General features: G+C 42.0%; 1 protein-coding gene across 4 annotated transcripts in view; it reads left to right on the top strand.

Annotated features, from left to right (window-relative positions):
* Positions 1 to 12,774, top strand: part of Nr6a1 (nuclear receptor subfamily 6 group A member 1) — a 212,088-nt gene that overhangs the window by 187,742 nt on the left and 11,572 nt on the right. For 2 of the 4 annotated variants that reach the window (XM_027944449.2, XM_071600940.1), the window contains 3 exons: positions 4,438 to 4,592; positions 6,354 to 6,578; positions 8,547 to 8,801. In XM_027944449.2, coding sequence (XP_027800250.1) covers positions 4,438 to 4,592; positions 6,354 to 6,578; positions 8,547 to 8,801 — 635 coding nt within the window. Of the gene's footprint in view, positions 1 to 4,437; positions 4,593 to 6,350; positions 6,579 to 8,546; positions 8,802 to 12,774 lie in introns of all 4 variants that reach the window. The other 2 variants (XM_027944442.2, XM_027944433.2) reach the window with 1 other exon arrangement.

Raw genomic sequence — 12,774 nt, 5'->3', positions numbered from 1 at the left:
CCTACTTTGCCAAGTTGGTGGGTTTTGGGGTTCCCCCCCACTTTTATTGAAGCTAGGGATCAAATACATGCTATACATGCTAGGCAAGCATGCTACCACTGAGATACATCCCCTGCTCCCTTTCAGGCTCTATACTATGAACTCTGTCTAATGGGAGAGACAGAGATGTAAACAGACAACATAGTATCATAAGATTTAACAGAGAATGCCCCCTTCACTCCATGGGCCTAATGATCCAGCCCAGGGCAGGGCTTCTCTTTCCTTTGGGCTGGAACCTTGGTTGAGACTGGAGGCACTTGGGGAAAGCTTCCTTGAGAAGGCAAATTTGAACTCAGTCTTGAAAGAGGAGGAAGAATTAGCTGTGTTGGGGAAGGGTGGGAAGCTAAACGTTTTTAATTTGTCCTAGACTGTGAAAAGACCCAAAGATGAACGTTTTAAGGAATGACAAAGAATTTGTTCAGTGAGGCTGTAGCATTCAGCTCATGTAATAGAGTGGCAGGAGATAAGGCAGATTACTTGAATTTGGAGTCAGTTCTTTAAAAAGTGGCCTTTGTCTGTCTTTGACTGTATGAACTAAGAATTTTTGGTGTGAGCCAAGAGCAAGCTACTAAAAGAGTTTAAATGTGGGTGAATGGGGCGTACTCAGATTCTCATTTTAGAAAAAAAATTTTTTTTTTCATTTGTTTGTTTGGCAGTACTAGTGATTGAACCCAGAGCCTTATACATGCTAGGTAAGCGCTCTAGAAAAATCATTCTAACAGTGGAAATTTCCGGTTTGTGAGGAGTGGAACTAGAGTAAATAAAACTAAGAAAGAGAAAGCAGGGGGATGTGGCTCAAGCGGTAGCGCGCTTGCCTGGCATGCGTGCTGCCCGGGTTCGAGCCTCAGCACCGCATACAAACAAAAATGTTGTGTCTGCCAAAAAATAAGTAAATATTAAAAAATAAAAAAAAAAAAAGAAAGAGAAAGCAGTGTAAAGGGTTTTACAGAAGTCCACTCCAAGAGATATAGGTAATAGTTTGCAGTAGAGTAATGACAGTGAATTTTGAGAGGAGGGAACAGATTCAAGAGATAATTAATTGATGGTATTTCTCCAATTAAATGTGAACAAATGAAGAAAGTCAGGCACACACTTATGTATGGGAGATTTCCTATTACATGAACTAGGTACACAGTATGTACTCAATCAGGGTGTATGTGTTTGTGTGTCCATATAAGATCCCCAAGCCAGGCACAGTGGTGCATGCCTATAATCCCAGCAGCTCAGGAGGATGAGACGGGAGGATCACAAGTTCAAAAGCAATAGCGAGGTGATAAGCAACTCAGTGAGACCCTGTCTCTAAATAAAATACAAAATGAGGTCAGGGATGTGGCTCAGTGGCCAAATGCCCATCCATGGGTTCAATCCCTGGTATCCGGAAAAAAAAAATAATGACCCCCAGAATTGTTGTGTCTTTTTTTTTTTTTTAAATGGTGCTGGGGTTTGAATCCAGGGCCCTGTGTGTACAAGCATGTGTTCTTTTTGTAAAATAATTTTTATTATTATTTTTCAAGTCATATTTTGTGAGTTAATCTATTTCAATCTGGACTAGTAGTTGCTTTTTTTTTTTTTTTAATGGTAAAAGATATACAGGTAGTGCACACCTATAATGCTTGGGAGGTTAAGGCAAGAGGACCACAAGCTCAAGGCCAACTGGGCAACTTAACAAGATCCTGATTAAAAATAAGAATTTTTTAAAAAAGTATAGCTCAGTGACAAAAACATATAACATGAGTTCTACTTTGAAAACTTTTTTTCCCTTTGCAGCGCTAGGGATTGAACCAAGGGCACGCTTAGGCATGCTAAGCAAGCACTCTGCCATTGAATTACATTCAGCTCTTTTTGTTTTATTTTGAGACAGGGTCTTGCTGTGTTGCCCAAGCTAGCCTCAAACTTGGGGTCCTCCTGCATTTACAGGCATGAGCCACTACACCCAACTACCTTGACAAATTTTCAAGTGTCCAGTTCTTGACTATATGCATATTGTTACATAGCATGTCTCTAGAACTTTTTCATCTTGCACAACTGAACTCTATACAGTAACACTAACAGCAGCTCCCCAGCTCCCGACCCCCAGCCCCTGGCAAACACCATTCTACTTACGTTTCTAAGAATTTGACTACTTTAGATGCCTCATAAAGTAGAATCATGAAATATTTGACCCATAGCTTATTTTATTTAGCATAACATTCTCAAGGTTCATCCTTGTAGCATATATAATAGGAACTCCTTCCTTTTTTAAGACTTTGTGTGTTTATAGAACATTTTCTTTATCCTTTCCTCCATTATTGCACATTTAGGTTGTTTCTACCTCTTGGCTATTTTGAATAATTTTGCAGTGAACATGGAAGTGCAGATATCTCTAGGAGATTCTGATTTCAGTTCTTTTGGGCAAATACCCAGAAGTGGGGTTTCTGGATCATATGGAAGTTCTGTTTTAAGAATCTTAAAACCTTAAGGTTTTAAGGAACCTCCATACTGTTTTTCATAGCAGCTGTACAATTTATATTCCCACCCACAGTGCACAAATCTATCCAACTCAAACCTGTGTAATTCTTTGCTTTAGCATCCTGTAAGAGAACCATGAGCTACAGGGAGGTAATGTTGTTTTCATTTTTCAGATGAGGGGACTGAGGCTTAGAGAGCTTGAGTAACTTACCCTAAAGCACCCAGCTAGGAAATGAGGAAATTTGAACCCACTCTCAATATGTTCTGTTTTCTATTCTGTGTATCACTGATTGCCCAGTATCCCATTGGTGCACAGGGAGAGAGACAGGTTCAGCCCCCAGCTGAAGTAAGCTGACTTCACCAGGACCCTTTTCACCCAGCCAAAGTTTTTCTGGCTCTTCAAGCTCTGGTCTAGCTCTCACCACAATCACTGATGCTACAAAAAAAAGGGGGGTGGGGGAGTTAGAGTTCTGAGAACGCCTGAAGAGAAAAGACAGACATATTTTATTTCTTCTTTTTTTTTTCTTTTTTTCTTTTTAAACTATATACAACTCCTACTGAATTAAAAAAAAAAAAAAATCCTTCCAATGTAGTATGTAATCCAAAGGATTTCAAACCAACCTTTCAATTTATGTACCAGTTAAACCTTTTCTTATTCAAGCCCTGTGTGCTAGCTGTCTTCCAATTCTGAATGTTTCTGTATTTATAGAGGTAACTCAGGGTTCTCTTAGAGGCTGGTGGAGCAAAGAAGTATGCAGATTTGAGTCAGACAGGTTTCAAAGAAAATGTCCTCCCAGGTTTCCATAGGAACAACACATAAAAAGTCATCTGGCCCCACCTCCTTAGTACTCTCCTTCTGTGTACTGAATGTAGCCAGTTAGACCTCAACTCTAGGTGAAAGACTTTATAGAAGAAGTGTATTTACTCTCTATATGGTAGTAGCTAGAGCACTGGACTGAATACTTGCATACTCCGACCTCTTCCTCAAACTCTGCCCAGATGTAGGCATACAGTGTGACTTTGTTTAAGTCAGTTCACTATGTGAGCTGCCATTTCTTCTTTTACTTAATAGGATTAGAAATGTATCTCCTATTGGGGAAAAAATGTATTTCCTATTCACACATAGGCAGTATTTAATAAATGGAACATTGTGTGTGTATTTAACATACATTTACTAAGTACTTCTTCTTTTCTAGGTCCTTTCATGGCCTTAGGTCTTTAGAGGATACTTTTATATGATACCATAGTGCTATAAAAATAACAATGACACTTGGGCACAGTGGCACACACCTGTATTCTTAGCTACTTGGGAGGCTGCACAGGAAGATTGCTTGAGCCTGGGAGTTTGAGACCAACCTGGGCAACATAGCAAGACCCTGTCTAAAAAAACATTAAAAGTAAAGATGAAGATGGGCATAGTGGTGCACATCTGTAATCCCAGTGGCTCTGGAGGCTGAGATAGGAGAATCATGAGTTCAAAGCCAGCCTCAGAAATGGTAAACTTCTTTTTTAATGTTTTTTTTTTTTTTTTATGAACACAATAACTATTTTTTTTAATGTGGTGCTGAGGATCAAACCCAGTACTTCACACGTGCTAGGCAAGTTCTCTATCACTGAGCTACAACCCCAGCCCCTTGAACTGACTCTTAAAAGGAGATTGTCATTGAGTTAGGAAAGCGTAGACTCGAGGACAAAGAGGAGTGTCAAGGAACACATAGACTGTGTGATATGAGAGCAGGTTAAGTGGGCAAGGGGAAGGCTCTGATGAACTGTGTTTGGTGCTGGGCAGTATGCAGTCAAGCTGTCATAAGATTGGGGGAGACCTGGAGTATGAGGTGGAAGAGAGGGAACCTGGGAATCCAATGAGATTTAAATAAGCTCTGAGTCCTGAAAGACAAACAGAGGGTATCTTAAGCACCGAATCTAACATATATTCATTCCTTGTCAAAGATATCAGAAGAAGAGATCGAAAGGATCATGTCTGGACAGGAATTTGAGGAAGAAGCCAATCACTGGAGCAACCATGGTGACAGCGACCACAGTTCCCCCGGGAACAGAGCTTCAGAGAGCAACCAGCCCTCCCCAGGCTCCACATTGTCCTCCAGGTGAGCTTTAAGGCAAACTCAGGATCTCCATCTAGGGTCTACCCAAAGAGTAGAACACAAGAAACCTCTGGCTGAGTATTCCTGCCAGGCTCTCTCAGCCATTGTGCTCTTACTCCCTCAGACTCTGGGGTAGGGGAATGGATTATGCCATGTTTCCCAGCCCATTTTATGCTAAAAACCTTAAAAATGTCAGTGGTCTCTTCTATAGACTAATCACATATGCCCATAAAGTCTTCATCTGGCAGAATAATGTTTAAATATAGTGCTTTTCCTTTATTTACTTAATTTATTTATAATGTGCTAGAGTTCAAATCTCTCATTTTATCATTAAATAAAACAAATCATACTGACAATGTCTAATTGTTGGCCCCGTATGGTGGCACACACCTGTAATCCCAGCAGCTCTGGAAGCTGAAGCAGGAAGATCGTGAGTTCACAGCCAGCCTCAGCAATTTAGCTAGGCCCTAAGCAACTCAGGGAGACCCTGTCTCTAAATAAAATATAAAAAAGGGATGGGATATGGCTCAGTGGTTAAGTATTTCTGGGTTCAATCCCCTGTACACGAAAAAAAAAAAATCAAATTGTTATAATTTCTTTTAATTGCCTCATAAGGATCAATGTTTTTTAGTTTATAAATTTTAAGAAAGAGTTAAGGTGTTGTTTTTTATTTGTTTGTTTGGTGTGTGTGCGTGTGCGTGTGTGTGTGTGTGTGTGGTGCTGGGGATTGAACACAGGGCCTTGTGCATGCAAGGCAAGCACTCTACCAACTGAGCCTCCCCAGCTCTTGAAAGAGTGAAGGTTTTATAAGCCAGTCAAATTTGCTGCATCAGGGAATACAAATTTAGAGACTCTTGTTTCAAGCATGCTATGTTAAGTTAGTTGTCAGGTGTGAAATAGAACCTTCAGCTTCAGGGAAAGTCTATTTTTCTCCAGAAACCTTTCTTTTAGGACAGGGGTTGACAGACATTATAAAGACTGTATGTATTTCAGACTTTTCAGCCCTAATGATCTGGGTCTCAGCTACTCAACTTTACATTTAAAGTGGGAAAGCAGCCACAGACCACATGTAACCAGTAGGTCTGAATTACTGGTTTACAAAGTCTCATTTACCAAAACAGACCACAGTCTACAGGATGTAGTTTGCCAAACTTGATTATAGAATATATGTCTAGGTAAAAGCTAGAGAATTTTTTTTTAAATTAGTTCAGAAAGTGGTGAGATTTCCCCAAGAAAAGGGAAGCCAGGGATGAATATGAAGTCTTCCTCTTCATATTTAATCATAGTTTTTATTCTAGGATTATTCCTTAGTTTGTTCCTTCCTTTGAATAGTTAGGGGGGGGGTTGCCACATGCCATGTTCCTTGCTTGGTACTGGATTTGTTCTGTGGCCTGACAAGTGGTCTATCTATGCCTTCATTTTCCTAGTGGTAAAATAATGCAAACACCCACATTTGTCATCCTAGTCTCTGAGTATCCATTAAAAACTCTTCAGATGTAGCACCTGTACAAAGAATTCATTCAACTAATATATATTCAGTACCTACTCTGCCAGGCACTTGAGTGTCCAATGGTGAACCCACATTTATGTCTCACAGATGGGAGTCTAGGAGACATGCACATAACCATTAATTATGTCCCCTGGCTTGGTGAGACACAGACCTCATGACCAAAGAACATCTAAGCCACTTGCTGACTTGTTTTCTTTGAGTAGGCACTGGACCTGCCTTGGCTTTGCTTGACTTGAAATTTTTCTCTCCAGTAGGTCTGTGGAACTAAACGGATTCATGACATTCAGGGATCAGTACATGGGGATGTCTGTGCCTCCACATTATCAATACATACCACACCTTTTTAGCTATTCTGGCCACTCACCACTTCTGCCCCCACAAGCTCGCAGCCTTGACCCACAGTCATACAGCCTGATTCACCAACTGATGTCAGCTGAGGACCTGGAACCATTGGGCACACCCATGTTGATCGAAGATGGGTAAGTGAGCTCTGTGCTGCTTGACCCTTGGCAATCTCAGTATGTTCCAACAGTGCACCCACTTGCATCCCTGGCTGGTGTACCAGAGGCTTGAAATGAATGAGGGGTTAATGAGTGATGATTTAAGCATCAGAAGACAAACCTGTACTTATCTTCAAAATCAGTCCTTAAGCATCTTTTCTCATAATAAAGTTGGAGTTACTTTTCTGTCTGTGTGGAATTGGTATGGAAGAGCTTTGTTTCGTCATGGTTAGGTAAACCAGGCCCTAGGACATATCTGAGTGCTTCTGCACAGTAAATTTAGCTATAATTCTGGGGGTAAAAATGTATCATGTGTAGGCTCCTTAGTATTTGGCAGACACAACATCTTTGTCTGTATGTGGTGCTGAGGATCGAACCCGGGCCGCACGCATGCCAGGTGAGCGCGCTACCGCTTGAGCCACATCCCCAGCCCATGTGTAGGCTCCTTAACAAGACATTCAAAGCCCTACCTGATTATGGCCTGTCTGCTGCATCCCTTGCCAGCATACCATGGGTAGCATGTTGCATGTGACCACCTTGGGTGGGCCTAAGTTAATGGAGTAAATCCTCTTAGTCTGCAGTTAGCTTTACTTGAGTAAGTTGTAGTCCAGCCTTCAAACCCATACATTGCTTACCTTTGGGCCTAGAGCATAGGCTGTTTGAGGGTTACCAAGTTTATATCCCCCAAAGATATCCTGAGGTTTTTCTTAAGTTAGTCTCTAGTTTCAGAAGAGACTCAAATATCTACTATCAAGAAGGTCATACAAATCTTTGTATATCTGGATGTGGGGTATGAGAAAGAGGATATTAAGGGAACTTGAGAGGAAGAAACCCGGGACCCCTGAGTCTATGGCCTCAGAAGCCCCCTTTAGGTCACAGCTGAGAAATGCCATGCTCTTTCCATCCAACTATAAGCCTGAAGAAAGGGCTGAGCAGTCAGGTAAAATGGCTCACGCCTCTAATCCCAGCAGCTCAGGAGGCTTAAGTAGGAGGATCTGAGTTCAAAGCCAGCCTCAGCAATTTAGTGAGGCCGTAAGCATCTCAGTGAGACTCTGTCTCTAAATAAAAAGGGGGGCGGGGGCTGGGGATGTGGCTCAAGCGGTAGCGCGCTCGCCTGGCATGCGTGCGGCCGGAGTTCGATCCTCAGCACCACATACAAAAAAAGATGTTGTGTCCGCTGAAAACTAAAAAATAAATATTAAAAAATTATCTCTCTCTCACTTTTAAAAAAATAAATAAAAAATTTTAAAAGGCGGGTAGGGGTCATTGAGAATGTAGCTCAGTGGTTAAGTGCCTCTAGATTCAATCCCTGGTACCAAAGAAAAGAAAAAGAAAGGGCTGAGCAGTTCTAGTTCCTGAACTCTCACCACCAGAGGGTGCAGTGAGATAGGAAAAGCTTTTGGACTCCTTTTGGCTTTGGCTGTCTTGCCCTAAGGCTCATTTTTGTGCTGGTGCCTGAGTTTGGGTGAGCACCAGATCACCCCACTGAAGTTTACGTTGCTAAAAGTGACTAGGAATTTTCTGAGACATAGAACATTAGAGGACACCAATTTGAAAAATCATCCTTCCTGGGGCAGCCCCTCTGAGGGTCCCCTCTTGCCCCTGCAAGAGTCTAATATGAGTTGTATATGTTTCCTTATGCTTGAATAAATTCTACTTTCATTTTGGGGAAAAAATACTATACTCCCTGATAATTGCACAGGTTTCTAAATCTCTTTTCCTCGCAGCAACCTTTTCTCACAAAAACCATTTTTTTGGCCCTGAGCTTGCTTCTGGTCTGTCTTGCCCCTTTATAAGAAAATTGAGTTGAATGATACTAGAGATCTCTGTAGTCAAGGGGAAGGGAGAACTGCCAGGGACACTTTGTACCTTTAAGACTATCCTTTCCCTGGGTCCCTATCCTTCCCCTCTGGCTGATGGAAGTGATTTTCCTGTCCCTGCCCCCAGATATGCTGTGACACAGGCAGAGCTGTTTGCCCTGCTCTGCCGCCTGGCCGATGAGCTGCTCTTTAGGCAGATTGCCTGGATCAAGAAGCTGCCTTTCTTCTGCGAGCTCTCAATCAAGGATTACACGTGCCTCTTGAGCTCTACATGGCAGGAGTTGATCCTGCTATCGTCCCTCACAGTTTACAGCAAACAGATCTTTGGAGAGCTGGCTGATGTTACTGCCAAGTATTCGCCCTCTGATGAAGAATTACACAGGTGAGGCTGCTGGCTGGGGAGGGAATCCCAAGCAACCAAACCCTTCTCATCCCTGCAGGGTAGGGTTGCCTGGCCCTCCAAAGGATGGCATCCAACCATACAGACCTGAGTTTGAATCCTTATTCTGCCACTGACTAGCTTTGTGGTGTTGACTAAGTCTCTGATCCTCAGATTCTGAATTTATAAAATGGAATGATAACAATACCTCCCCAACAAAGTGGTTATAAGAGTAAATGTTGTACAGTCAAACTTAGCAAAAGCTATATTGTTATTTTTGTTACGTCTGGATTAGTGAAATAAAATAATATATCTAGGAATAACAGAAATCTAATCTGCCTACAAGGCAAGAGGGGTTCAGAACTGTAGTTTACAATCCAGGAAAGAAACCTAGAGATCACTTTCGTATCTGTTGTATGCCAGGCACTAGGCTACATATTTCATGTTATTATTTTCTTTCCACAGCCTCCAGCATTATAGGTGTCATTGTGCCTGTTTTATAGGCGAGAAAACTGAAGTTCAGAAAGCCCATACCTTGAAGTGTTTGGTTTTGAATCCAGAGCCTAGATTTGAACTTATAGCCACTTATTGCAAAGCTTAGACTCTTTCATGGCATCAGGGATGCAATGAGATGTCAAAGCATGAGACTAAGGGCCCAAACTGTTTTCTTGGTCATTTTCTGCCAAAAATTTCATCCCAGATAACTCACATCTTCCTGTCTGCTGCTTCCATGGTCTGTCCTAGCACTTTTTTAGTCACTCACTTTAGAGACTTGGGGACATGGTGACTATATTTTCTGACCTCAAAATCAAGACAAATGATTTGTTGAGACAACTTTTTTGGCTTATTAATTTACTAGTATGAAATATGTTATATAGCTTAATTCACATTCAAATAGACACTTCAATAAATCACTTTATTGGACAGATTAAAATAATGGAAGTCATGGGATCTCATGGCATCCAAATGAAAGAAAAGATGAATGAAAATTGAGAAGGTGGAGGACCAGCCCCCATACTTCTCTGCACCTCCCCCAACCATTCACTCATGGCATACAAACAAGGCTGGGGCTTAAGCGGAGAGTCAAGTTCCAAGACCTTCGAGGGCCTTTTGCACAGCTGAGGGAGGGAAGAGTCTGGGTGCTGACCCTCTCCCCTTATTTTCTAATATTTTCTTATTAATGGTGCCTGCTGGCTTCAGGGTGATCTATAAATGACAGAGTGTTGAACTCAACTGACCCTTTATTCTATAAACAGTGCTTTCTAATTTCGCAGATGACCTACACCCTTGTCCAAAGCCTCTTAATTCATCGTTTCCATCAAATTTCTGTCTCTAGCTCCATAACTCTGGGCCGAGGAGATGTTTGTATGGCAGTCAGCCTGTCTCAAGTTTGTCAGTTTGCAGAGCTGGCCCAGGGAGCCCAGCCTCCCTATTTTCCTAGAGTCTACCAGTTCAGCCAGAGGCTGCCTACTGGGCTCAGCTCCCTGTAGAGTGATAGGTTTTCCCAGACCCTTTCTGGATAGGTAGGGATCACAGGCAGTACAGGAGACTCTGACTTTGACCTTCATAAGGTAATTTATCCCACTACAGCCAATCTCTTGAGTCCTAAGACTAAGGCAGGCACCTATTACAGATGAGTTAGTGAGAAAACTTACTTCCTAGAAAAGTTCCTTACTAAGGAGTCTAAAGCTGCACTGTCCAGTATAGTAGCCACTATCCTCCTATGGCTTTTTAAAGTTAATTTAAATTAAAAATCCAGTTTATCATATGCTCGTGTCACATTTCAAGTGCTCAGTAGCCACATGTGGCTAGTGGCTACTATGCTGAATAGTGCAAATATAGTCATTTCCATCATCACAGAAAGTTCTGTTAAGCCGTGCTGACTCTAGAACACATGTTGCTGCTGAGCTTTCAAGGGAGCTCTGAGGATAAGAAATGGATTGTTGTTAGACTTCTTACTCTACTATGGAACCCATCAATGGAAGAGTAAGAGTTAACTTCAACGTGTTAGTTCTGACCCATGGCCATTTACTGAGTATGTGTGTATGTTCAGGAAGGGGTGCTGGGGTCACAGATATTGCAGACAAGGTTTCTGACTCTGAGAAACCATATTCTTGGTTTAGAGGTTTGGGAGGCACATAGAAACAGTCTCCAATGCAGGGTCATATTGGAAGAGACCAAGGAGAATATGAAGGACTGTAGAAACACAGATAGGAATGAGGGCTACTTGTTGAACCAGGGAAGGCTCATCAGAGAAATAGACATTGGAAGGCTGGGGGTGTCCCTCTGGGTAGAGTGTTTGCTTAGCATGTGTGAGGCCCTGGGTTCTAGCCTCAGTACCACAAACAGTAACAATGATAATAGACATTTAAACTGTACCTTGAAGTGCAATATTTCTAAGTTGTACAGAAGAGATGGAAGACAGGAGAATAGCACAAAATTCTAGAAGTTATGCAGGGACCCAAAAGCAGTCCTGTGGATTCAGGGCATAAAGAGAATTATGTGAGAGACAGAAAAATGAAGGGATCAGTGACTGAGGAAAAAATATATAAACGAGACAGTTCAGAAAGGTGCTCGAATGCCAATCGAAAGAATTTGGGTTTGAATGCGGTTTTACATGAAGGAATCACATAGGTTGTATTTTAGAAAGATTTCTGTGGCCATAAAGCTCAGGGTGGATTGGACAAGATGAGGTAGTTGATTAGGAGGCTATTCCATAGCCAAGTGAAAGAAAACAAGGCCAGGCATACATGGTGGCACAGTGACTTGGGAGGCTGAGGCTGGAGCAAGTTGGAGGCCAGCCTTAGCAACTTAATGAGGCCCTGTTTCAAAAATTAAAAGGGCTGGGTTAGAGCGTCCCTGGGTTCAATCCCAGAACCAAAAAAAAAAGAAAGAAAACAAGACCTGGACAAAGCAACAGTGATGTGGGAGTAGAGAGGGCAGCACAAAGCTAAATGATGTCAAGGAGGTAAAATCAGTGAGACTTCTGTGAGTGAGAAAAGTTGGGGATGACTGCTGGGGTTTTGGATTACCTGGGCCCAAGATAAAGGAGCCTGAGAAGAGCAGGACTGGAGATGAAATGCTCTGATTTGGTTTGGGTGTCTGTGAATCTAAGGTGCATGTTGGACCAGGTCATAGGATATAGAAGTGTGAGAGCCTCTGGAGTCAGGCTAATCACTGTAAAGCATCCCCTCTCTGCTAGAATCCTAGGATGTAGAGTCTAATTGGCCATAGCTCTTTCCTGCCTGTGTTACTCCCACTCCCCCAGATGGCCTTTGCTTCTTCACAACTTTCGAGTGTGAGTACCTACTGTCAGGAATAGCTATTCCCAGATGATGCATGACCACCCCCTTTCTCTTCTCAAATATCCAATCAAATTTATGGTGCCCATATTCCTTAATCAGACTGTTATCAGAGAGTGAGCTGGATGAATTTGATTTAAAGCAGATTGTAGCACCAGCCAGTGACTGCTCCTGGCCCTAATCAACACTCCTTCACTCCTAGGAGAAGATGCCTTGAGCTAGATGGACTTTAATGGGCACTTCTATCTCTTAAGCACTAGCACCATTTTGGCCAAATCTCTGGAAAGTTGCCTCTCAGCTTCCCAGGTTGGACCCTATAGAGCTCAGGAAACACAATCTTTTCTTTATGAGGATGATACTAATACTATTAATAATAGTTAACAAATGTAGAGTTTTTTTATTGTGCCAAATTTCATCTTAAGTGCTTTTGATTTGTTATTTGTTGAGTGTTCACAAATTAGTGTTGAGACTGGACTAATACTATATCTGTTATAGAGATGAGGAACATGAGATTAGTGAGAATTCACACCTGAAAAACTAGAAAGAGGTGGAGTTAAGACTCATCTAGATTTGTTGTACCCCCAAAGCCCAGGCTTTTTACCATTACGCTATACAAATTTTCATTTTTCCAGAGCCTTCTCAAAAGGTTTGACTTTCTGGACTTTGTCCTGGTG

This window comes from Marmota flaviventris, chromosome 13 (genome assembly GCF_047511675.1).
Source record: "Marmota flaviventris isolate mMarFla1 chromosome 13, mMarFla1.hap1, whole genome shotgun sequence".
Taxonomy (NCBI): Eukaryota; Metazoa; Chordata; class Mammalia; order Rodentia; family Sciuridae; genus Marmota; species Marmota flaviventris.
This window is presented reverse-complemented; position numbering and strand designations above follow the sequence as displayed.